Source organism: Erigeron canadensis, chromosome 3, assembly GCF_010389155.1.
Source record: "Erigeron canadensis isolate Cc75 chromosome 3, C_canadensis_v1, whole genome shotgun sequence".
Classification (NCBI taxonomy): Eukaryota; Viridiplantae; Streptophyta; class Magnoliopsida; order Asterales; family Asteraceae; genus Erigeron; species Erigeron canadensis.
In genome coordinates, this window is record NC_057763.1 from 35035692 (window position 1) to 35061797 (window position 26106).

A 26106-nucleotide genomic window follows, 5' to 3' on the forward strand; every position below is an offset into this window, starting at 1 on the left:
AATGATGTTGTTTAACATGTATATTGAATATGAATGCTTAGTTGTAACGTAATGTTGATCATGCATTTGAAATATATGTAAGTCATGTCGTTGATCATGCCGTTGAAATATACATAAGACATGTCGTTGATCATGCCGTTGAAATATACGTAAGACATGCCGTGATATTACGCATTTGAAATATATGTAAGTCGTGCCTGGAACGTATTTTACGCATTTGAAATATATGTAAGTCGTGCCTGGAACGTAGTTTACGCATTTGAAATATATGTAAGTCGTGCCTGAAACGTATTATACGCATTGTTTATCATGTAAGTCGTGTCGGTTTATCACGGATTATTTATTATGTAAGTCGTGTCATTATAACTATAATTGAACGTAAACGTTGGCTTGTATTGATTTGTGATAACGTGAAACCTTTTAGGGTTTCCTTGGAATGTGATTAAGTACTCTAATCCTCGTATATCGTTGACGGTTGTTATCCCGACACACTTATTTCCTGTTACTTGTCCCTACGAACTCACCAACTTTATGTTGACGCGTGTTAGTACACTTTTCAGGTGAACAGGTTAACTCATAGACGTATTGGATGGGTGATTGTTTGATCATGCTAGACTTGGACTTGGACTTCTTGGATCCGTGATTCATTTCCCGAATTAGGGGTTATGCTTATGTGTGATCCGGATACTTGCATTATTGAATGGTTTGTATGGATTACTTGATCCTTTTTATGCATATAGACTTGTTCTACTTAATTTTCATGTCGTGATGTGCTTTTCTTGTGATACCCCATGATTCCGCCTTGGTGGGGTTTTACACATAAGGTAAGTAAATTTTGGATAAAATTACGAAACTTTTAATTATCATCGGTCCAGTGGTAAATTATTAGGTTATTAATTTATTGTTCCATGTGTGCTTATTTGATGTATTATGCTGCAAACTAATAGTCCTGTGTATATATGTTTTCAACGAAGTTATTTGCATAAGGGTTTCCAGTAAATCAAACATATATAGATGATAGATGCACGTTTTATACAAAGTTTTTGTTAGATCACTATGTTTGACATTTTTACCAATCTATCGAGTTTAAGAAAACAAATGTATACATGCATCTTAATTAACTCGTTAATAAATGTATCGATTTTATGAAGATATTTTTACTTTCTTCGAAATCTACCCTTAAAAAATGATCATGGTTGAGTTTAATTACTATATTTTCTAGCTCGATGTGATTTGGTTTTACTGATAAACGATTGTGAGGTGAGTTTGAATTTAAAAAGAAAAAAAATGGGATTAAAAGTTCATACGGACATGAATAGAGTAGAATGCTACGGTAGTTGTGATATCTTATCTATATTGGTCACAACTCTTTTAATATTGTTGGCTTTATAACCAAAATATTCATTATATCTAAAGAAACCGTCCATAGATCATGTTTACCGTGATTTAATATTGTTGAAAGCTCATTAAATGGTTACGAAAACTATTAAGGATTGTAGCGGATAAATAGTTATGTGCTTACATGGGGATGTGGATTTTTCCTTAAACAGTCAGTTATAAATTTAACTTGTATGTTATAAACAAAATAAAAATATAGTTTGTTGGATATGGTGATCATACTATAGCTTTATTTCATATAACATGACTGTGACTTTATACACTGTGACTGTATGGCTTATACACCATTAAAAATGAAATTTTTTTTGGTGCTTTAAATGATAGCAATTAAGTAAAGTTCTATGTATCATGCCTCGTTAATTAATTGATCAATGATAAAGTTGTGCAACTTCATGATATGTTATATATTGAATGATATTGATTATAAATTTGATCATGTTCTCATAGAGAAAATATGTGTACTTTGATAGAATTAAATTGTATGCTTACTTTATATGGCTTAATTGGAGGCCAATGTGTTGCTGTTTAAAGGCTCTAGATGAGCTACTATAGATTTGTCACTAAAAAACACATATTTAAAAGTGTTGAGGCACTGGCTATTTGGTATTGTGATTGAAATCAAAGCACATATTTATACCCATATATTATATTTTTATAGACCTTGATTATTGCATTAGTGACATTATTAAGGTGATAAGACGAGATGTCATTCATTGTGAAAAGATGAGTAGTAATGACACTATATGCAAAAGATAAAGGTGTCAATATATCGATACGCATTATGATCATGAATATGCAAATCACAAATCATGAATAACGGAAACGATATATGTGTATATCAAATATAATGAAGTTGCTAAGAATGACTGATACATAAAATACGAGAAAAATATATCTTGATTGACTATAACTGTTTTGACTTTTGCATGTATGTGTAAATTACGTGGTTATATATGCTTATACAACACATCTTTTAATGACATATACGTGCTTAGCAAATTTTGTTATTTTACCGTTATAAAACATTTTTCTTGTTTGATATTGCTTGAGACTAATATCGATTTGAAGGAGAATTAAAGCTTCCCAGTACCGATGTACAATATTCTCGAATGTGATTTAAAATGTCAAGTGCAATTGAAGCACATATGGTCATAAACTAGAGGTTTCTGAATCAAGATTTACTTAATTGATTGGCATGACCGGTTGGACCATCCCGGATCAATAATGATGCGCAAATTGAAGATAAACTAAGAGAATCTTCAGAATGATTATGTATTTTGAGGTCATTTGCTCCATGGAAAGTATATGCCAAGTGCGATAAGGATTCAATCCTTTTATTATGATGAAACATATGCAAAGGAGATGTAGGTAGGCATATACATCGTCCTAAAAAGACCATTTAGTGTTTAAAATCGATGCATCGTCTAAATGGGTAACAAAATTTGCTATGAAGTTTGCATGATTGATTGCTCATCTTATAAGATTGCGAGCATGTTATATATTTGGCTATTTTATTGGAGATAATGAATAATTTTATGATGATCATTGGATTTTTGCTTTTGTTAAAATGCTTATCAAGTATTTCAGTTTATTGTAAGCAAATAATCATTTAGGAGCATAATGAATGACTTATAGTTGGGGCCATGTTATTTAACATGCAATAATTTGAATTCGCATCATGCCAAAAGATTATTGTGTTTCCTCCCCATTGAAATTGGTTTATGGTCAGAAACCACATATGTCTCATCAGAATTTTGAATGTGTAATATATGATTAAGTTGCTCCACCACAATGCACAAAGACGAGACTTCAAATAATGTTGGAAATAATGTTGGGAAAACAGACGTGTCTTGGAAGTGTGTAGGCTTATGCTTTGATTCAGTTCGAAACTGTCTGATTAGACTAGACATTAGTATGGCTGTTTTGGGTATGAGTTGGAACATGAAAGAGGTGTACGTATTCAATAAAGCCATCATTGGAATATTGTTTATGGCTTAAATTTTTCATTGACATGATTTAGTTTTCCCAACATTAGGGGAAGATGTTCCCAACATTAGGGAAAGTGGAAAGCAGCTAAAGAAAGTAAGAATGAATTATCAAAGATCCTCACACCAATGAATATAAGCTTAAAGTTTGTGAGATAATTCATTTAGTATGTTGTAATTTCCAGCAATGTTAACTGACCAATAAGCTGCTAATGCTCCTATTTGAAAGTGGTAGAAAAAGTCGATTCCAAATAAAAAGCCTCAAATGAAAAGGAGCATTAAATTAAGATGACCAAAGTCGAGGTACAAAGACCCCAAAAAGAGATTGATGATAAGATCCTAGACATGGAGGTTTGTGAGAAACCCCGGGTACCTGGAAATAATGAGATCTCAATGATTTGTGACATGTCTAGAGACTTATGGAATCGAAAATAAAAAACGACGTCGTGATTGATTGAATATGAAAGCGCTAAGAGTATGTATAATGGTGAGGATCTTGAAAACATGCATGCACATAAATTGATATGTTATGAATGATTGGCCAAGATGAAAAGACGCTAGTAGTTTAGGACACGAAGTCCAAGCACTTGAAAGTGCAGAAATTATATGATGGAAGCAACTAAATTAAAAGTCTAGCAAAATTGAGAAAGTATTGATTCGCGTTTAGAGTATAAAAATAGAGCTCATTTGATTTTGAGATTCCATAAGGGATATAGAATGAAGGAAGCATGTCTCAGGATTTAGAATGATTGAAACACGTGTGAAAAGTTCTCGAGAATAGAAAGTATTATGTTTGAAACTTATAAAGAAATCCGGATATGAGTATGATATAAGTTTCATGTATTTTGATTATTTGAATATTAATGTACTCTGAAAGAGTGTCCAATGATGATTAAATAATTAAATGTGAAATAAAAGACAAGGTTTGCCTTGTTTATGAATCTTAGTGATAAATGACATTCATGCTTATGAGGTCAAATGATACTATAATGCCCTTTTTGATTTTCAAGATAATGATCACAATGTTGAGTTGAAAGTGTCACTGAAGCAGTGAAATTGAAGCAAGAGAATTATTCTATTCAGACACTTAATATGTCAAACATCGAATATGTTTAGGAAAGATAAGTATTTTAAGTGATGTGATCATGAGGGGGAGAAGATACGTGTTGCACTCTTTTTCCCTTGAGCATGGTTTTGTCCCACTGGGTTTTCCTATCAAGGTTTTTAACGAGGCAACATCCCCAAGCGTATCAAAAGAATTATGTACTCTTTTCCCTTCACTAGATTTTTGTACCATTGGGTTTTCTTTAGTAAGGTTTTAACGAGGCATAATGTCTTTAATAGATGGACATCCAAGGGGGAGTATTATGAATAAATATTAGATGGATGTCCATATATGGTAACTAGATATTTGTATTGTATTGCGAGATTTGTTTCTTGGAGAAGACTCTTATATGTATCTATATAAACATTGTATTGGTAATGTTAATGAATGAAATTCTCCATTGTCTCTATTTCTCATATCTTCTTTATTGTTCTGTTTCTTTAATTTTACAACACAATTATAATTATTGGATTATTTTTTACAAGACAAGTATCAACCGTCAAAACTATAATGTTTTAAATACTCGTAAGAATAAAGTCTGTCCAACACTATTCATCCATTTTTAAAAAATGGGTAATGGTATTTATACCACTTTTCTCAATAATCTAGGGGGTGTTTGGTAGTAGGGAATCATAAAGAATGGAAATGTAATAGAGAATGGAAATAGTGAGAAAGAGAATGAGTATTTGGAAAGAGAATAGATTCCGTTGTTTGATACCCACAGAAAATAAATATATAAAAATAATATTTTTTTAAATAATAGTACATTTATTACATATAACATCTTAAAAAGAAAAAAAAAAAATTTTTTTCCATTCTCAAACATTCTCTACAATTTGTAGAGAACAGGGAGAATGAAATTGATTCACCTTTTTCCTTTCTTATTCTCTTTCTTCATTGCAAACAAACAAGGGAGTCTTTCTCACTCCCTTTCTCTTCTTTCCATTCCATCATACCAAACACCCCTTATTACAATATACAAATATTAATATAAACTGTACAAATATTAAAGTTTGAAGGGTCTTTTTTACCATTTAGGTAGAAACTAGAAGCAGCCTCTCTACTTAGGTAGAGGTAATGTCTGCCTACATCTTAACCTCCTCCATACACCGTCGAGGTATTGGAGCTCAAAACCCGCGGAAGGCGGCACTGAGCAGTTACTTATTTTTAATTTTTTTTACAAATATTAAATGCATAATTTTAATAAAATTATCAAAAATTGTGTTACTAAAATCAATTCCCATAAAAAACGCCCGTTTTCCATTAATGCATCTAAAAGCTAGTGGTGATTCGCATGATCCAGATTGAAAGAAAATTGTTATTTGGATTTACGCACTAACTAGTAACTAGTATATAAGCATCTTGTTCTGTTGCTTCAAGGCATATTGTGCAGTAGTCTTTTTGACCGATTAAAGCCCTTTAACCACTTCCTCACGTGACACCAACCATACTCACGGACTCACGGTAATAGCGTAAACCTTATGTCATTTCATTTTTGATTATTGACAACTATATTAACATGTCCCAAAAAATTTTTTTCCTTTGCAGTGTGGCAGTATGGCACAAAAGATAATCAAAGTGCTTATATCTCTTAGTTAGAAGTTGAAGAGTTACATTTGTTAAGTTTATGATATTTGTACCTTTTGCGACATCCAATATAATTGAAACGATACAATAAAAAAAAAAAAACTTAAAACAAAAAACGCATTATACATAAATTGAGTTACTAAGGCTAACCGGAGTGATCACGCAACTTCCCAAGGAAGGGACTTCTGCCATGATCGCCACGTAAGCAACAATAAATTGGTAGGAAAATGGTTATCTAATTGGGTAAGAGAACTTCTGACAAATTACATTAGGTTATTGGTTGTTTGTGATAGTGTGTGTGTGTGTGTGAGAGAGAGAGAGAGAGAGAGTTGATCGAGAAGCTTTAGATGATAGATATAAGTCGCTAGAATGATTTTTTTTTTGGTGGGTCGCCATTTGGGATTGGTGTTTGGGGCGATAGACTAGGCGAACAAAGGAGGAGATCGCTCCACCCCATTTAGACTAAGATAGTACTTGTGCTTCATTATTCTATTTAAATGAAGTACACCATAGTTGTCAAACTCGTACGAGTTGAGTCAAAACAAAAGGAGAACGAGGCGACTCGATAAGATGACTCGCTTTACTCTAGACTCGTAACATGACTCGTGTTTTGTGATGCGAGTCGGTCTGAGTCATGTTCCGAGTCACGAGTCACAAAATAATTTTTTTTATTTTTCTATTTTTTAAATATATTTTTATAATAACTCTATTATATACTTTTAAATTTGATTTGATTATAATAGTATCTTCTATTTTTAGCTTAATACCTTAATACATTACAATATGTATTCAATAAATACTTGCACATAATTATAAAAATACCATATTTTCAAATATCTTAACTCTTACGATTCGAGTCACGAGTCAAAAAATCAAATTTTAAGTCGAGTCGACAACTATGAAGTACACTAACCAGATAATATGAATTAATGGGGTTCCCATTTGTATTTGTATATATATATTCTTTATTTTAATTGAGAACCATTTTTTTTAAAAAAAACCATGAGAACTTTTAAATTATATATTTGTTTACATATTTTTTTTTGTTCATTCACATGTAAAATGATATAAAAATATATGTTGTAGAAAAAACTTTTTCAAGAAACATTCAAATTAGCCTTTTATAAACTTGTGAATGAATTTGTTCACGTTTTTTGTTCACATGTGACAAACGGCTATATATAAGGTTTCGAAAAAAAATAAATTTACAACATATGTTTTTACAACGTTTCACATGCGAATGAACAAAAAAAACATGTGTTCCAATATGAAATTTAAGAGTTCTCACAGTTGTTACAAAAAAAATGGATTCTTAAAATAAGGTTCCCTATATATTATATATATATATATATATTATATATATATATATATAACCATGTTACAAGGTAGAACCACCGAAAAAGTCCCAAACTTAGTTTACGATTCCTTAGAGATCGCAAATAAAAAGGTGTCACATGTTGCGTGAATAGAAATACAGTGTTTTTTATAAAAAGAACCATCTTTACATTGTTGATTTATTCTTTAATGAATAATTCATTATTCATACACCTTTCGTTCTTATTTTAATTGTAGCTTAAATTCATCGACGAGACATCTTTTATACTTACTTGATTATTGTTTAGAATTGACTTGAAGGTTTATACCGAATCCAAGTAGAAGCATAATATGGATCTAACATAACTACGCTAACATATGTGTTTATATTTTTTAAAGTCATATACTATAGATATTTAGACTCGTGTATAATAATTTTTAGAATTTTTAAAGTAATGATATTAAATATTTGACATTGCTTTATGCGTACTGATATTTTACTGTCTATACACTTATTTTTTTGTTTTATTAAAATGTAAGTTAGCTTATAAATTTGTTTATGTTAGTCCAGTAAATATACATATTGTATAAAGTTTTTCAAAACAAAAATTATGTATTCTTGAAAGTTTTATAAACACGCAACTAGCTAGTTGTAGACATAAATATTGTATCTATAACCCCTTAGGGGAGGGAGGGAGGGAGGGAGTGAGTGAGATGAGAAGGAGATGGAAGGGAGATGAGAGGGTTGAAAGTGGTTCGACGCCACTCAAGGGAGATGGAGGTGGGGAGATAGGGAGGGAGATGGATTCTCGCAGAAGGCTGAAAGAGAGATGGGTGGGGGAGGACTGAAAATGTAACATTTTTAATGATCTAGTGACTGTTAAGGGATTAACACTATAAGTTTGCACACGCCAAAGACCAAAAGTGTAAACCATGCCAAACTTCTTTTTATTATTATTATTATTATTATTTTTCTATACATATGTGCCAATTTAATCTTCTAAAAACACAACCAAAATAAACACAAATAATATATTAATTCATAAGAATACCATTTTTTTTAAAAGTAATGCATTATGTGTTTTTATTATGTACAGTCTTTTTTAATTATGTATTTTTTAATTTTTATTATGTAATATTTTTTAAATATTATGTAATGTGTTTTGTTATTAATAAAACATATAATGTAAAAAAAGAGTTAATTACGCAAAATTAATAATGTTAAGGATAAATTATGAAAATTTAAAGAAAAGGTTGGGAGTTGATGGCTGCCATTAAAGAATGTTGAAAAAAAGGTTGGAGAGTTAAAATAAAATGGAGTAATTTGATTTGATAATTTAAGGAAAATGGAGAGATGGAGAATGATGACTCCCTCCCCCTTAAAATACAAAATGACATATCCTATTTTATAAAATTCAGCACTTTTTTATATACCTAAAATACTATTATTTCTTATTCTTAATTTACTTTTATATTATCTAATAAAGAAAAACAACTATCTCTTTAAAAGTTACACGAAGAAATTATTTAAAATATTCTTAATTATTAAATTACACTATCATTATCTTTTAAAATATTTTCATTAACTCTTTACATTAATTACTTCCAAATCAATTACTTTTACATCAATTATCTACACCACTCGACGCTGTCTCCAACATCAACAGTCGCCCTCACCGCTACACTGTCACCGCTATGACTACCGCTGTTTTGCGTGGGCATTGTGCTAATTATTTATAATTAAGAAAAGAGAGAAGATTGTATTATCTATTTATCTATCTCATATTTAATTTTTGAAAGGGATTGCATTATCTATTGAAAATAGTTTTGTCATGACATACTCATGGTAACGTGGCATTTGAGTTTATATCAAGTGATCCATCTCTCAAACCCAAAATTTGTATCGAGTCATATGATCAATGATGCTTTAACCTCACAACGTTATGCTATAGACTTAAAGTACAACTACACGATCATAGGAAGCATTGTCGGGCGTCAATGGTCATCCCAAATTTTCACATTGGACCTCATTCCCGACGGTGCTCTAACCCAAGGCCCATAACCTTATTATTCATGAAAATAGGAATGAGAACACACAATCATCAGGATATTGAATGGGTTAACCATGAATTTTGTCCACATTCAACTCATGTAGAATACCATGTATGTACTAAAATCTTTAATAAATTTTTTTTCCGAACATTTAGTCGGTATGCGACATCAGGGAAACCTCACCGTATAACGGTGAAGCCTTGCATGTACCCTAGAAAACGAAATGTTGACCATGAGCCGTTACAAGTATTTAGAGTAAAAAAACCCCAAGACTTGTCATCCCTATGAATCGAACTTAAGACCATGAGTAAAACCTGATATGTCTCTGACCAGTTAGACTAGTTATCATTGGCTTAAAATCTTTAATAAAGTAGCTCATAAACTTGAGTTAATTTTGTTCCCGTAATGTCGACTTTAAGACTTTGCTCTATCAAAATCAAAATAGTTATAATAACAACAATAATAAGAGTAATAATATCACTTTATACGTTCCAATTTTTCCATATATAAATGATCCAAATAAATGTTAAAAAAAATTATATATATCCAAATAACGAAAGCTCATAAATTATGATTTAAAGCTGCACATTGTTTCTAGTTAAGACAATTAATTATTAATTAAGTGCTTTTATTTTAGGAGAGTGAATCTTGCAAAAATATAAATAATTGATTGCAACTCCACTTTACAAAGAATAAACATCTCTCCACCCCATTCTTTCTCTGACTGTCCTTCTCTCTTTCGACAAAAGAGTCCACAAGAAAACTGTATTCTCTCTGTATCTATATTTCTCTTTACACATACATATACAATTATACAGTTCAGTCACTATACACACACAGTTTCTGCATCTGGGTTGTGCCACATTCATGGCAGATTCAACAAAGTACCTACCAATTACTTCAAGAACTTTAGTATCAGACTTGAAATTGAAAAATATATTTTCTTTTAGAACAAAGAAAACAAGAGCTTTTGTATATGTATTCGTCGCTATTTTCGTTGCAGTTACTTTTTTCTTAGCATTTAATCCTTCCCCTGATCCTTCATCTCCTTGGTTTTCCAATATTTTTACAACAAGCCCATCTTCATCTTCATCTTCATCTTCTCAATTATCTTCAATTTATTCTTACTTTTTTCCATCAAATTCTTCAAAAAGTTTTGATCTTTCTTCCCCAAGTTCAAATGTCACCATTCCAGGATCTCCAACTGATAAACCCCATGTGAAAAAAGATCCCACAGTTGCTCAAAATCAAACCCAAGTGAACCAAACCACAAATGGGCCAAATTTAGCAACACAATTCAACAAACCAGAATTGAAAAATGCAACTGAAAATGGAATTCAAAAACCTCTTGAATCAGTGCCGAAATATATGGGGAATGGTTCTGTAAGTGGGCCCAGTCCAAAACTTGAAGAAAAAAACAGAGGAAATAATGTTACTTCTTTGGGCCAAAAACAGGGGAATGAAAAACAAGGGTTTGATGAATTGTTGAAGGGTTTAGTGGGTTGTGATTTGTTTGATGGAGAATGGGTTAGAGATGAGACATATCCATTGTATAAACCTGGTTCTTGTTCATTGATTGATGAACAATTCAATTGTTTCTCAAATGGTAGGCCTGATTTAGGGTTTCAAGAATACAAGTGGAAGCCTAAAGGTTGCACTTTACCAAGGTATGTAAAACAAGTTGATACCCATTTCTTCATTTTTGAATAATTTTGCTACTTTAGTTTTTGGGTATGTTTGGTTATGGGGGTTCAAATCATGGCCCCATGGCCCATATACCTTTAACCATATTCATACATAATTTACCTTTTTTTTTTTCCCTGTTTGGATGGGGGCTAGATAATGGGTCGGTTGTTCAAATTTAAGTGATTTAATAATGTATTGACTGTATCTTTTGACTAAGACGTAGTTATGGGTTTTTACTTCAATTTTTGTAATTTTTTTTATGAATTATGGATTTTGTGCTTTTATTGCAATTGGCTATCCTATAAGTATGAAGTTGTTTGTTCATTTATATATAGGTTGGATGGAAGCAAAATGTTGCAAATGTTGAGAGGAAAGCGGTTAGTTTTCGTTGGGGATTCTTTAAATAGAAATATGTGGGAATCATTGATTTGTATCTTAAGAAATTCGGTTAAAGATCAAAGTAAGGTTTATGAAGCCTCAGGAAGGCACAATTTTAGATCAGAACCTTCTTATGCTTTTATATTCAAGGTATATCCTCATAAATGTTGATAAATTTTTTGGTTGCTCAAAATGGGCTTTCATTATATTGCTGGAAACTTGCTTATCTGAAATATTGTTATCTTTTGGTAGGATTATAACTGCACAGTAGAGTTCTTTGTGGCACCATTCTTAGTTCAAGAATGGGTAACCAAAGACAAAAATGGAACAAGGAAGGAGACCCTGCGGCTTGACTTGATCAGTAACTCAGCCCATCAGTACAGAACTGCAGACGTGGTTGTTTTCAACACCGGGCATTGGTGGACTCATGACAAGACTGCCAAAGGGTAATCTTAATAATTTTAGGACTCCATAATTAGTATGATAAGAAAAATATCTACGTGTTGTGGTACTGACCTTTATGAAATTTTCAGGCAAGATTATTATCAAGAAGGTGGACATGTTTATAGCGAACTTAACGTTTTGGAGGCCTTTCGTAAAGCGATAACAACATGGGGAATGTGGGTTGATGCTAATATTAACCCTGCAAAAACTTCTGTTTTCTTCAGAGGATATTCTGCATCTCATTTCAGGTAAAACTAATGTTGTGCTTGAGTTTTGCAAAGTGTTTATTTCCTTCATCAAAACTAAAGTAGCCAAATGGGATCAATTAGTGAACGGGTCAAATTGGCTTATGTTTATTCTAAAGTATCTAATTCGTAAAATTCAAAACCGACTATAAGGACACAGCTCAAATGGTCGAATGGGTAGAAAGTTGCCCATATTGTACCTCTTTAGTGCATAAAAGTTTCCCCATCATTTTGACGCGCTAGTTCATTAAATACAAAAAAATAAAAATTAGATGTGTTATAATCGGATCAACCCACCTCATGCCAAAAATGACCCAACTTTACATGAACTTTTGCTGGCCCATTATGCACATCTTGTCATGTTTCATTTGGTATTAATAAGAAATTTGGCGTTTCAATACTGTGAATTTTCTTGTTAAGTTCTTGTATGTACACATGATCCATAGTTGGTACCCTATCCTTAAAACTATCGTTATTATCTTTGTTTTTTATTTCCAAAACAAAAAAAACCTCAATTGTCCAACAACAAAATGCCATAATTTCATTCATGTTGTATGGACGTGCCATCTAAGCTAGGTTATACCGACATTTGTAACTATGCAAACTTTCAAGTTTTTTTTGTCTTTTTCTCTTTGGACAGCGGTGGGCAATGGAATTCTGGAGGAGCATGCGACCATGAAGTCGAGCCCATCAACAACACTACTTACCTTACGGCTTATCCAGACAAAATGGTTGTTTTGGAGAAAGTTTTCAAAGGAATGAAAACCCAAGTGTTGTATCTAAACATAACGAGACTAACGGATTTCAGAAAAGACGGCCACCCTTCAATCTACAGGAAACAACATTACTCAACAGAAGAACTAAAATCACCATTACATTTTCAAGATTGTAGCCACTGGTGCTTACCTGGTGTTCCTGATGCATGGAATGAAATCCTTTATGCTCAACTTTTGGTCAAACAATACCAAAGTCAACAGAAAATGTGAATTGCCTATACTTGTTAAGTTCCTTTTAAAAAAATTATAGAAATATAGATTTAGAATACAAATAAGAATATACATATAGTTTCTAGTTTGAGTTTTGAAAAATACTGTCTATATGTGTAAATTGTACTCGTAATTGTAAAGAAAAGGAGGCTTTGGGCTATAAATTTTCATTAATTTATTATTATTGCCGTTTTAATAGCAACTTAACTAGTAGTAATAATCTGTTGTTAAACATATGGCGAATAAAGTACTCGTTGCTTTTGTTAGCCAACTCTGCTTTTTCAGTCAAATAATTAACCATTTTTCTACCGACTTTTCTTGGTATAATAAAAATAAATATTGTTACTCCTTTGAGTACAAATTAAGGGACATTGGCTCTGTAAAGTGTAAACTAAACTTATATATTTTACTTTCATACGTTTGTAAAATATAGATAGCATTGGATAGTCAAAAATCGGTTGCTCAAAATGAAGCTCACTGTAAATTAATATGTAATAAAATTTAGCGTGACTAAAGTTTAAAGCAATGACCAACAAACAACCAATCCATTCCATCAATATCTCGTAACGATACCGGTGGTCAAAATGTAAACTATATTATTATTATTATAATATTTCAAAACATTGCTTACTGAGTACGTGTTAATGTCTTCATTCGTTTGGGCAGAGCCACGTAGGAGTTAGAAGGACTTCAATTTTTTCAACCTTACAAAAAAAGGCGTGTACTTTATTCAATTTTACACTATAAAATACGGAGTATTATATTTGTTACGGAGTATATTTTTTTAGAATCTGACCCCTCGACAGTAATTTTTTTAATCCCCGATTATTCTTGTTAAGATGATTTTCTTCTACTTAATGATTCAACAACTTTCTAATTCTTTCACATGGAATGTCTTTTAAGAAATATTATACTCCGTATCTATTACAATTTTTGTTGCAAAGAAATGCAATTTTTTTTTATTTCAACACCGTCGGTGATCCTATTAATCGAAGGTGGGGTCTCCGCCAGAGAGAAAAAGCCTAACCGACGAAATCACCACCACAAACTCTCTAAAATGACAACTAAGCCTCTCTCTCACCACCACATGGTCGACACATATAATCATGCATGAATTAATTTCGAATTTGTGTATACAAAACTATCAACTGTGTATCGATTCGAGAGTTTTTTTTTTCTTTTTAAAAGTTTTTAAAAACGTGTCAATATATTTCAATGCGGATATCGATATGAATTGTGACACTTTTCAAATACAACAAGTTGCCTCTATACATCCAAAGTTGCACGAATTTTGTAATGGTCACAACAACATATTTCTCATAAGACTATTCGTTTATCCACTTATAGACCCCGGAAGGTGCGCGACCCCACGGCCCCCACTATTTTGATCTCATGTACACCTCGTATCTCTTGACCCGTTTAACGTGAAATGACCGTTATAGTAGAATGCTAACATTTCTTTCCCTTTTTTGTTTTTTTTAAAGTGAGTTGGATGTTAGTAGTTAGCAGTCCAGACATCATTCAATTAGATAATATGTGGAGTTCAAACAATGCATGTTTGGGATGAACCTTAGACTCTCAAAAACCCCAATAATAATCCACTCTTACATATGTAGAAAGTAAAATTTAAACCCCAGTGGATTTCGCCAAGACCAAAGACTTTACCAATAAGCCGCCAACCCATTAGCATAATGGTAACATTTTTATTTTAGCATTGCTTATACATATCGAACATAAATAAAATATTCGTGAATGCTATACATCATTATAAATATATGACTAAGAAATGATAATTTATTGTACATGTGACATTAGTGTTTAGTTTGCCGTGTGAGCTTTTAACATATTTGAAATTTATCATATCCTCATAAATAATAATTTTATTATTTGTATCGGTTGTAATCTGACAGTTATATATATTATCATAACCTATTACTGTAACCGTTAATATACTTTTTTATTTACGTTCTTGGTCAACCTTGTACAATATACGAGTTTAATCTAGTAATCTTTATATATGCCACATCTAACTTTAACCACATTAATCCAGGAAAGTTTAGTCGCATCGATTTCTGTATGACAAGTCGATGATCAATTTAGGCACAATATTTGAAATGTTTTAAAAGACTAAAAATACGTTTAAGGATGAGCAACATAAATCAAGTAGGAAAGATTAGGATTAGCATACACTGTTATTCCAATCTTTGTATGAATTGGCTAAACAAAAGATTCACGAAGCAAAACTTTAAAGTTCTTCGAGAATTTGTCAAAGTGTCAAACAAGTGGCAGAACGGGGACTTGAGATTTGGGCCAGGAGTAGAGAATTGAGTTGGGCTTAACTTTAAGGATTACTCGATCCTTTTATATTAGGCTGGCTAACATATGCATGCACATATGTAAAGGTCGGATGTAGTTTATTAACAACGGGGGTAATGTCCTCGATAACTTTTCCTGAGTTGTTTATATAGAACTACTTTGGTTATAGGTATTTTCATATATTAGCCCAAGTTATCATAATGCCCCCAGCCCAAATTGTTACATCAATGCTTTGCTCTTCTTTTTTTAAATATATAATATTTAAATTATGATGAGTTTCTTTTTACAAGTGCGATAAAATAAAAAAAAACAAACTCTCTTCCATCTTTAAGTCTTTGGTCAGCGTCTTTTTATAATCTTTAAAACTTCGATAAATTTTATGTTTTTCAAATACCATCATAAAAAATAACCTGCAATTTATTTTATCTCATATTTAGCGTTATCATAGATAGAAGATTAAGAAAACTATTCAACTTTGAACCTATGATAATATTGTTATTGATTTTGTTTTTTTTTTTATAATAAATTTGCTATAGAGTACGAGTATATTACTTGATGTGTAATAACAATAATAAGTTATTTTTTCTTGCTTTTGTTGCATCTTTTTCTAGTGTAGCAACATTTCTGTTTTTTGTTTTCTTTCATTATTAACAATATTAGTATAGCTGATATTCGGTGTATTTATGTCATATGGTCGTCACGGAAATTTTTTTGCACCTTGTTAATCAAATTCCTCGATCCGCCTCTGCTTATGTTTTCAATAACGGCTTTGTCTTGGACCGATCTCGACTTGTTTTGGACAACTTAGTATCTTCCTATTCGAGGCCTCCTACAGGGCTGTTAAGTTATACTCATTACAAATAACTATTTAATGGTCAACCATTTTTGTACAAGGTAGACCGTTGACTGAATATGTAATAGAAAGACAATGTTACCAAATCTTAGTTTACGATTTCTTAGAGATCTCAAATAAAAGGATGTCACGTGTTGGTTGCGTAAATAGATATACAGTGTTTTTAAATTCATCTTTACATTGTTGATTTTTATTTATTTAATGGAAAATTCATACACCTTCGTGATCGATGACACATCTTTTATACTTGTTTGATTATTGTTTAGAATTGACATGCATGGGGTTATGAAACGTCTCGACTCAATTTAGTCCCAAAAGTATGAACATAAAAGAAAAGAAACGCAAATTAGTTAAATTATACTTAGAAAAATATGGCCAATCTTCGCCAAAAATTAAAGTTCTCAAATTTAAAAAATGGCAAATTGAACCTTCTTAGATTGTTAATATAAGTCTATTGTATGAGTTTCAGGTCCCGGAAAGATCAAACGAAGCCTCGGAAAAAAAAGTGTAAAAAATTACAGAGGAGCACGACTCTTGTGTCCTGCAGAGGCCGTCCACAAGAGCCGTCCTCTGCACAAAGGCCGTCCTCTTCAGGTTTCGTACTTTTGACACATTGAACAACTTTTGACCCTTTTTTCTCAAAACCGAGCTTCCGACAACTGATTAGCAACTTAGTTTTGACATAAATCAACTAACACTACATTTCCAAAAGTCTCCATACCATCCATTTATACAAACCAAGTTTCTACAAGTAAACGGGTCATCTTACCCATTTTGACACAATTTTCGCCCAAAGTGCAACTTTACATCTTTTCTAAAAAGCTTTACACCTGATCTTTTACATAATATAACAAAATATGACCATCAACCAAAATGTACCAAGAGCCAAAAGGAGCGGGATAACTAAGCCTCTAAACCCAAAAGCTTGTCATTCATCCATGAATGACCTAAATACCTTCAAATCTTGCAAATCTTTACTTCAAGCTCTAAATCAACACTTTCAAATCAACAATCCTAGTTCCTTCTTCCGGAACTACCTATAAAAAGGGTAAACAACTAAAATATAAGCAAAGGCTTGGTGAATATACTTGCATACATTTACGATTACGAAGGAGGGCAAGTACAAGGACTATTACGTGTAACCTATGACATCGTCATGACACATTTACATGTTCACCTTGCACACTAACAACACATATATGGATCCATATAAGCCAATCAATTACCACACATGGACTAACAACTTCAACATGGTGGTCTTTCCACACATGGACAAATAACTTCAACATGGTGATCTTTCCACACATGGACAAATAACTTCAACATGGTGGTCTTTCCACACATAGACAAATAACTTCAACATGGTGGTCTATCCACACATGGACAAATACTTCAACATGGTGGTCAATTGACCCAACATAAACATAAAGGTATGCAAATATACTCACCTCATCCGCAACAAAGAGAATAACGCTAAACAACAAGCACAAGCAAGCTTCAACCTAAAATCATATCGTAAAATGCATAAGCTTACATTCACAACTATGACTAGTTCAACCTAGTCACACTCAATCACTAACCTTTTCTAAACCCAAAACCTAACCCATTTGTCATTGAGTTACTTCCATCCTTAAGATTAACATTAGGTAGTTCAACCCTAAAACTAAATTAGAGGAAATTAATACCTCAACAAACAATAGGTTATTCAAGAATTAAGTTGGAAATTCTTCTTCCCCTCTTTTCTCTTTGAAATTCGGCCACCACCACTAAGACCCACAAATCCTAACTTTTGATTCTTGAATGGAGATTGTAAGATGGTGATGTTTAGTACAATGATTTCCCTTTGAATTAGAAAAATTAAGCTTTTGATTTTGAAAGGAGATGATAGAATTGCATGAAGTTGTAGAGAAGAAGAAGGAGAGTGGAAAATGACTCATAAGTCATATGGATGGCTGGCATTCTCAGGAGGTGTCGCGACCCATCCCACCTTTTGTGGGTATTTTACCCGCTATTCACTAAAGTTCTAACTAAATTAACCCCTTATTCAAAAATAAAATATTAGGAAATTAGTTTAATGTCAAAACTATGAAAATGGGTTAATTTCTTTTACCTTAAAATCTTGGGGTGTTACAGGTTATATAGCGAATCCAAATGGAAGAGTAAGGGGCAAAGGTGTAGTCAACTTGTTTTATCGGCAAAAACCATCGGCAAACATTGGCTTATCGGCTATACTATAGCATGTGCATCGGCATCTATCGGCAAGTTTAATCGGCAAGATACATCGGCTAGTTTTGGCCGATGAAAGTGAACGTTGGGAGCATTACATCGACAAGTTTTTTTTTTTTTTTTGTCTTTTTCCTTTGAAGTTTTGACAAGTTACATCGGCAAGTTTTGGTAAAAATTGGCAAAAAAAAAACACTATACTATCAACATTGGCATGGATCGGCTAGTATTGGCAAACTTTTGGCTAAATACATGTCGCTTTTTATCATTGGCTAGTTTTTTGTCAAAACTTGCCAAATTGCCGAAGGTTTAACACTACACCCTTCCCTCTAACATGGATCCAATTATCCAACATAACTACACTAATATCTGTTCTTACATTTTTTTTTTTTAATTCATACAAGATTTTTAGACCAGTGTATAAGTAAAGGTCTAAAACTTCGGATTAAAAAAATTTAGTATCTAAGTACATATGTGAAATTTCCTATAACTTGGATATTTGAATTGGATATCTGAAATTAGATACCCAAATATCGATAATTCTATTTTATGAGACTGAGAGGTTTTAGGTTCAAATACTGGTGTGAGCAAAATGCTCCTAGGAATGATGAAAGAGTTTTTTTTTAGTATGAGTTTCCTCTGTATTTGGAGTTGGGCATATAAAAAAACATGTCGCTGAGCCCAAATTTGTTGATCGAAAAAACATATCTCTTAATACCTATATGGCTATATCATGAAAATAATACGTCCATAAAATCATAACCATAATCGCATGTGAGCATGGATTTATCACTTATAGAACCATAATTTTATATTAGGTCCATTGCATAACCAAAAACTTAAGGATACTTGTGAATTGAGAGGTGCGAGCTTGAAAAACCATAAAATCTTTTAGTTTAGACTTTCGGTCTTTCCATCTTCTTATAAAGAAAAAGATATATAAAATAATAATAAAAAAACTAAGTTCGGATATCCGATATATCGAATATAATCGGATCAGATTTTTGGATTACGGATTTGGATACTGACCGTTTTGAAGTTTAAACACCTTTATATATCGTAAACACATACTTGCTGCATCTGGGTTGTGCCACATTCATGGCAGATTCAACAAAGTACGTACCAATTACTTCAAGAACTTTAGTTTCAGACTTGAAACTGAAAAATATATTATCTTTTAGAACAAAGAAAACAAGAAATGTTGTATATGTATTCGTCGCTATATTCATCGTTGTTACATTAATCTTAGCATTTAATCCTTCATCTCCTTGGTTTTCTAATATTTTTACAACAACAAGAAGCCCATCTTCGTCATCATCTTATTCTCAGTTCTCTTCAATTTATTCTTGTTTTTTTCCATCGAATTCTTCAAAAAGTTTACATCTTTCTTCACCAAATTCAAATGTCACTATTATAAGCTATCCAACTACGAATCTTAATAAACCCCATGTGAAAAGAGATCCCCAAGGTGCTCAAAACCAAACTCAAGTGAATGTGTTGAACCAAACCAGAAATAGGCCAAAGTTAGCAACTGAATTCAATGAAGCAGCATTGAAAAATGTAACCGAAAATGGTATTCAAAAACCATCTGAATCAATGCCGAAGTATACCGGGAATGGTTCTGTGAGCGGGTCCAGTCCAAAATTTGAAGGAAAAAACAGGGGAAATAATGTTACTTCTTTGGGCCAAAAACAGGGGATTGAAGAAATGTTGAAGGGATTAGTGGATTGTAATTTCTTTGATGGAGAATGGGTTAGAGATGAAACATATCCATTGTATAAGCCTGGTTCTTGTTCATTGATTGATAAAAAATTTAATTGTTTCTCAAATGGTAGGCCTGATTTAGTGTTTCAACAATATAAGTGGAAGCCTAAAGGTTGCACTCTACCAAGGTATGTAAATACCCATTTCTGAATTAGTTTACTATTATACAAATCATGTCCCCATATACCTTTAACCATACTGATACACTCCAATTTAATTAAAAACCTAGTTTTATTTCAAGAAACCCCTGGACGGAGAAGCATTTTGCTAACACTGGATTTGAACCCAAGACATGAAAGTCTCAAGTCCCCCAAGTATCAATCCATGTATTAATGATTGGTTAATGGTAACCATAGTGATACGTTTTTTACCTTTTTACGTGTTGGTTGGGTGGAAATCGATAATGGATCGGTTGTTCTTTTGGGTTAAATGGACCGGTTGTTCAATTTCAAATGATATATAATTTGGAGTGTATCTTTTCCTTATGACTTGGTTATGGGTTTTTACTATAATTCTTGAAATTTTGTTTGAAATAGAGATTATGTGGTTTTATTGCAATGGGCTATTGTATAAGTATGAATTTGTTTGTTCATTTGTATAAAGGTTGGACGGAAGCAAAATGTTGCAAATGTTAAGAGGAAAACGATTGGTTTTCGTTGGGGATTCTTTAAATAGAAATATGTGGGAATCATTGGTTTGTATCTTACGAAACTCGGTTAAAGATCAAAGTAAGGTCCATGAAGTCTCAGGAACGCACAATTTTGTATCAGAACGTTTTTACGCTTTTCTATTCAAGGTATACCCGTCTCTTTGGTGATAGATGCTGAGAAATTATTTAGTACGAGTAACTCAAAATGGGTTTTCATTATATTGCTTGAAACTTGTTCATTTAAAGTTTTGTTATATTTTGGTAGGATTATAACTGCACAGTGGAGTACTTTAAGGAACCATTCTTAGTTCAAGAATTGGTAACAACAGACAAATATGGAACAAAAAAGGAGACCCTACGGCTTGACATGATCAGTAACTTGGCCCATCAGTACAGAACTGCAGACGTGGTTGTCTTCAACACTGGGCATTGGTGGACTCATGAAAAGACTGCCAAAGGGTAATATTGAAAATCTCTAGGACTCCAAGTTTAAAATGATACGAACGATATTAGCTGTATTGTGGTATTGATCCTTATGAAATTTTCAGAAAAGATTATTATCAAGAAGGTGGACATGTCTATAGTGAACTGAACGTGTTAGAGGCCTTTCGTAAAGCATTGACAACATGGGGAATGTGGGTTGATGCTAATATTAACCCTGCAAAAACTTCAGTTTTCTTCAGAGGATATTCTGCATCTCATTTCAGGTAAAAACAATGTTCTAATTGTTTTATGTAAAGTGTTCATTTCCTTCATTGAAAATAAAGGAGGTAAATGTGCCCAAGTTAGTGAATCAGGTCAGAGTGGCCAATGTTTTGTTCTAACCTATCTAACTCGTAAAATTTGCATGTAGACTTACCATTAAATTCAGATATGAGCTTTTGGTATAGAAGGTACAATTTTTTTTATGCACCTTAACTACAGTCTACAACCCGAGAACAGAAGATATACCTCTATTTTGACCCGAGAACAGAAGATATACCTCTATTTTGAGACAACAAAATGTCATAATTCCTTTCATGCCGTATGGACGTGCCATCTAAAGCTAGGTTATATCGACATTTGTAACTATGCAAACTCAGAATTTTTAATTTCTTCTGTCTTTGGACAGCGGACGGCAATGGAATTCTAGAGGAGCATGCGACCATGAAGTCGAGCCCATCTACAACACTACTTACCTTACAACATATCCAGACAAAATGGTCGTTTTGGAGAAAGTTTTCAAAGGAATGAAAACCCAAGTGTCATATCTAAACATAACGAGACTAACGGATTTCAGAAAAGACGGTCACCCTTCAATCTACCGGAAACAACATTACTCAACAGAAGAACTAAAATCACCATTACATTTTCAAGATTGCAGCCACTGGTGCTTACCTGGTGTTCCTGATGTATGGAATGAAATCCTTTATGCTCAACTTCTGGTCAAACAGTACCAAAGTCAACAGAAATTGTGAATTACCTCCTACACTTGTTATGTTCCTTTTTTTAAAAAATAGCAATATAGATGTAGAACACAGATAAGAATATACATACAGTTTCTAGCTTTTGTCTTGACATGTGTAAATTGAAAGGAAGCTTTGGGACTACATATAGAGTTTCATTATCTATAAATATTGCCATTTTCAATTCATTGTTGGCTTCCGTTCATGGTTAACTATATTTAATATTTGGTGTTATATTTTTGTTTCTTGGGATAAACATATGTACTCTGACAGTGTATACCGTACAACACAGTTAAAATGAGTTTCCAAACTTTTACATTTAATCCTTGTACATATTACATGTGAATTCGTTTTATAATTTTATTTTGTTTATTGTAGTTTAAGCTACTTTGCTAAACATGAACTTAAAAATTAAAGATAATTCAAATTACAGACTTGTATATATCAAAATCTATTCCTTGAATTTTAAGAAACAAAAGTTATGTTTACTGTCTTGGGCTTGGTGGACCGGTCTTGACTTGTTTGGGACAATTTCACATCTTCGGATCTTCCTATTTGAGGCTTTTCCAGGGTGTTTAAATTAAATAATGGAAAATGCCCATTAGGGCTTCACTTAACGTGCATAAAAAGGTTGTACATTTTCATATTAAATGCCGGCCCCTTGATTTTTATGGTAAATGTACAACTAATTAATGCACTTTAGCGAAAGCCCTTTGGACTTTGTTCAGCAAAACCCTTAAATAATTAACCCATTTAGAATGCCACTGCCACCTTCACCTTAGTGAAACCTTGGAAAATATAATGGAAACAAGAATGCATCTTTCTCAAAAATGGAAACGAGATCATACATTATTTAGCACATGAAAGACGTACATTATATGAAGTAAAAGCTAAGGGGATTATTTACAGAAACTAAAACATAACTAGACCGAGAACACGCTAACGGTGAAGTCTCAGGTTTGCAAGAAAACTGCCAATAGTCAATGAAATGTTCTTTTTTAGTGCAAACGCCGCCTTCTAGGTGCGCGAGAATCTCCACTATCGACATCAGAGACCCTTGAAGATTCACTCCTCCTTCTAGATGAAGAAGTTGATAAAGATACACGTGAATCAATTTCAGCTGCAGTATCAACTGTCTGTTGGCTTTCGGATTGTATTACAGCAGCAATACTTGACACTGAATCCCGATCTTCTGTTGATGGTGTCTGTTCTTGATGACTCTGAAACGGTGGCACCAATGTAGGATTGTCGTCTGTTCTCAATCCACTAGAAGTCAAATATCGATTTAATAATGAGTTGTTCCTCTCCAAAAATTCCCGTGAATTATCAGGAAGAAGAGGATGGCCCTGAACCAAATCACGAGTCAAATCAAATCTACTCCCCAGCCTACGAATCATTTCCTCCATTGGCATAGTAAAAGCATTTCTTTGAATGGTTTGTCTCCAGCTCTCGACTCTCTTAGCTTGAGGCCTATGAGGAATCTTTAGACTCCCATCTTCCTCGACAACACGTGAAGGGTTCCCACGACCATAAATTGGAGTTACCGATTTAGTATTCATTTCCCCTTTGCAAATTGGACATTCTTTAACATCAGAGTGAATGTGCAGCCAACGATAAAGACACGGCCAACAGAATAAATGTCCACAGCAAGTAACAACAGGGTCACTCGCCATATCAAAACAAATATTACAATCATAAAAACTACCTTCATCTCCATTACTCTTCACAACATCTTCCTTCTCTCCTACAATGCCGTTTTCTAGTAACCCATTACCATTCTCACACGTCTTAGTCACATCCAACGACGGCCTCCCATCATCCGCCACCACACTTCCCTCCCCGGTTTCTAACCCGTTCCTACTATCCATATTAAAAAGAACCGGCCTCCATATCGACCTCCATCGTTGCCTAGCCAAACTCCGGTTCCCAACCGACTCCCTAACCTGCCCACCTAACCAATCTTCCAAATTCAAACCCCTTGGCTCATTCTCACCAATAGGCCCCAAATTTAAATCAAGATTCATAACATTTTGTGGGTTTTCATCTCCCATTGCAAACAAACAATACCCACAAAATTTATTCAACTACTAAAATCAAACAAAGATCCTAACTTTATTTCATCTCATTGATCAACTCAGCACAAAACCCTAATTTCATAAATTGGTTCCGAACACTAAAAAGGCTAAACTTTATTGCAATTGGATCATACCCAGATAGCAATCCTAATTGATTGCACACGAAAGAGTGAAAAGGGTCAAACCTTTTTGCAGTCAAAGTATCAATAAAAGTCAAAATCAAGAAAATGATAAAAGCAATTAAAAAACTTAAAAGACATGAATTAATTTAGGAATTTCAATTCAAGAAATTGAATAGAATATGAGATTGTAACCTTGGTGCGAATTCTTGGACAGCAAGTAATACTCGTAGTGAATAAGAATTCGACACTCAAATTGATGCAAAATGATTGTGATTTATTGGAATGAATGTTAGGATATAGATACAGAATCTTTGATGTATTAGTGTTAATTTTGACTTTTTTTTTTTTATTATGTTTGGGGATAAGGGTCCAATTTTACACCAAATGATATCTTACTCCGTCTATTATTGGAGCATTGTTTGTTTTCTTTTGTTAAGCTATGTGGAGTGACACAACCCAAACCCGACGCCGCCCCTTTGCCGCCGGCTACACCGCCCCGGCACGAAGCAATTGCCCAAAAACTTATCTGCCGATCAATTTTTGCCGCCCCTTTTGGTTATGTTTTCAAAATTTTGTGCAGTTAAAAGGCTAGTTTTTGTTTAAAATATATATATATATTTTTTTAACTTTAACTATTTTCTATACATTTTCCATTATAGATACCCTTCTTCACTTCTTATTTTATACATACTTCTCTTCTTCTTTTACTTTTCTTTCTACAATATATAAAAATCATTCAAATGGCAAGAGTTTGGACCCGGTCCGAAGAAATAAGTTTGACACGAGCTTGGGTCGAGGTGTCAAACGACCCGTTGTCGGATAACTTTCAAAGGAACAAAACGTTCTGGATGAAAGTAACCACTCTTTTTCTCGAATATGAAAACCAACCATCGACATATCGAGATTCCGATGCGGTGTCCGCTAAATGGCGCCGCATGCGCACAAGCATTAACGTATTCAATATGATGTTCAACCGTGTGAACGAAGGTCACAACGATGGACACGATGCAATGGTTGCAAGGGCTTTGACCGAGTACAATACGGTATCTCGACACAACGGTTTTCAATACTTGGAGGAGTGAGAATTGATCCGAAACAATCCGAGACTTAGAGATAAATAGTCGTTTAGTTGTCTTGTGTGATGTTTGGAATAAGTTTTAGTTGTATTGTTTTTTTTTATTTGAAATAAAGTGTTGAAAAGTGTTTTTTATATTTTAGTATATGTTTTTTTTATTACATATAAATTTATAAAACAAAAAAAAAAAAATAATAATAATAAAATAAAGGGGAGGGCTTCTTTTGAAGGGAGTCTCACTCCCACTAAAAAGAGGGCTCCCTTCAAAGGGAGCCTCCGCCACATGTCAAAAGACGCCCCTATGTGGGAAGCCCCCTTTCCTCCTAACCCCCCCACCCCATAGTCTTAGTGAAGAGTTTTGACTTGTGACTCGAGCTGTCGACGAGCATAATTTATTTATGATG

At 33.1% G+C, this 26106-nt stretch overlaps 3 protein-coding genes across 3 annotated transcripts; 2 read left to right on the forward strand and 1 right to left on the reverse strand.

Annotated features, from left to right (window-relative positions):
* Positions 1 to 10157: 10157 nt before the first annotated feature.
* LOC122592835 (protein trichome birefringence-like) lies at positions 10158 to 13364 on the forward strand. The gene is made up of 5 exons (XM_043765152.1): positions 10158 to 11108; positions 11463 to 11655; positions 11758 to 11951; positions 12039 to 12197; positions 12835 to 13364. Exons 1-5 carry the CDS (start codon positions 10309 to 10311, stop codon positions 13178 to 13180), a joined length of 1692 nt encoding a protein of 563 aa, XP_043621087.1. The 5' UTR covers positions 10158 to 10308; the 3' UTR covers positions 13181 to 13364.
* A 6306-nt stretch (positions 13365 to 19670) lies between these two features.
* On the forward strand, positions 19671 to 22442 carry LOC122592010 (protein trichome birefringence-like). The gene is made up of 5 exons (XM_043764228.1): positions 19671 to 20464; positions 20940 to 21132; positions 21251 to 21444; positions 21534 to 21692; positions 22097 to 22442. The coding sequence occupies exons 1-5, from the start codon at positions 19671 to 19673 to the stop codon at positions 22440 to 22442; spliced, it is 1686 nt and encodes a 561-aa protein (XP_043620163.1).
* Positions 22443 to 23250: 808 nt separating this feature from the next.
* LOC122593023 lies at positions 23251 to 24966 on the reverse strand. Its single transcript, XM_043765359.1, has one exon. It carries the CDS (start codon positions 24479 to 24481, stop codon positions 23429 to 23431), a length of 1053 nt encoding a protein of 350 aa, XP_043621294.1. The 5' UTR covers positions 24482 to 24966; the 3' UTR covers positions 23251 to 23428.
* Between the last annotated feature and the right edge of the window lie 1140 nt (positions 24967 to 26106).

Excerpts from the sequence above, each read along its gene's own strand:
- LOC122593023 (XM_043765359.1), bottom strand. The coding sequence starts at position 24,481 with ATGGGAGATGAAAACCCACAAAATGTTATGAATCTTGATTTAAATTTG.
- LOC122592010 (XM_043764228.1), top strand. The coding sequence starts at position 19,671 with ATGGCAGATTCAACAAAGTACGTACCAATTACTTCAAGAACTTTAGTT. Across the intron at positions 21,133-21,250 it reads TTTACGCTTTTCTATTCAAG|GATTATAACTGCACAGTGGA; the intron begins GTATACCCGTCT and ends ATATTTTGGTAG. Across the intron at positions 21,445-21,533 it reads CATGAAAAGACTGCCAAAGG|AAAAGATTATTATCAAGAAG; the intron begins GTAATATTGAAA and ends TGAAATTTTCAG.
- LOC122592835 (XM_043765152.1), top strand. The coding sequence starts at position 10,309 with ATGGCAGATTCAACAAAGTACCTACCAATTACTTCAAGAACTTTAGTA. Across the intron at positions 11,109-11,462 it reads AAAGGTTGCACTTTACCAAG|GTTGGATGGAAGCAAAATGT; the intron begins GTATGTAAAACA and ends ATTTATATATAG. Across the intron at positions 11,656-11,757 it reads CTTATGCTTTTATATTCAAG|GATTATAACTGCACAGTAGA; the intron begins GTATATCCTCAT and ends ATCTTTTGGTAG.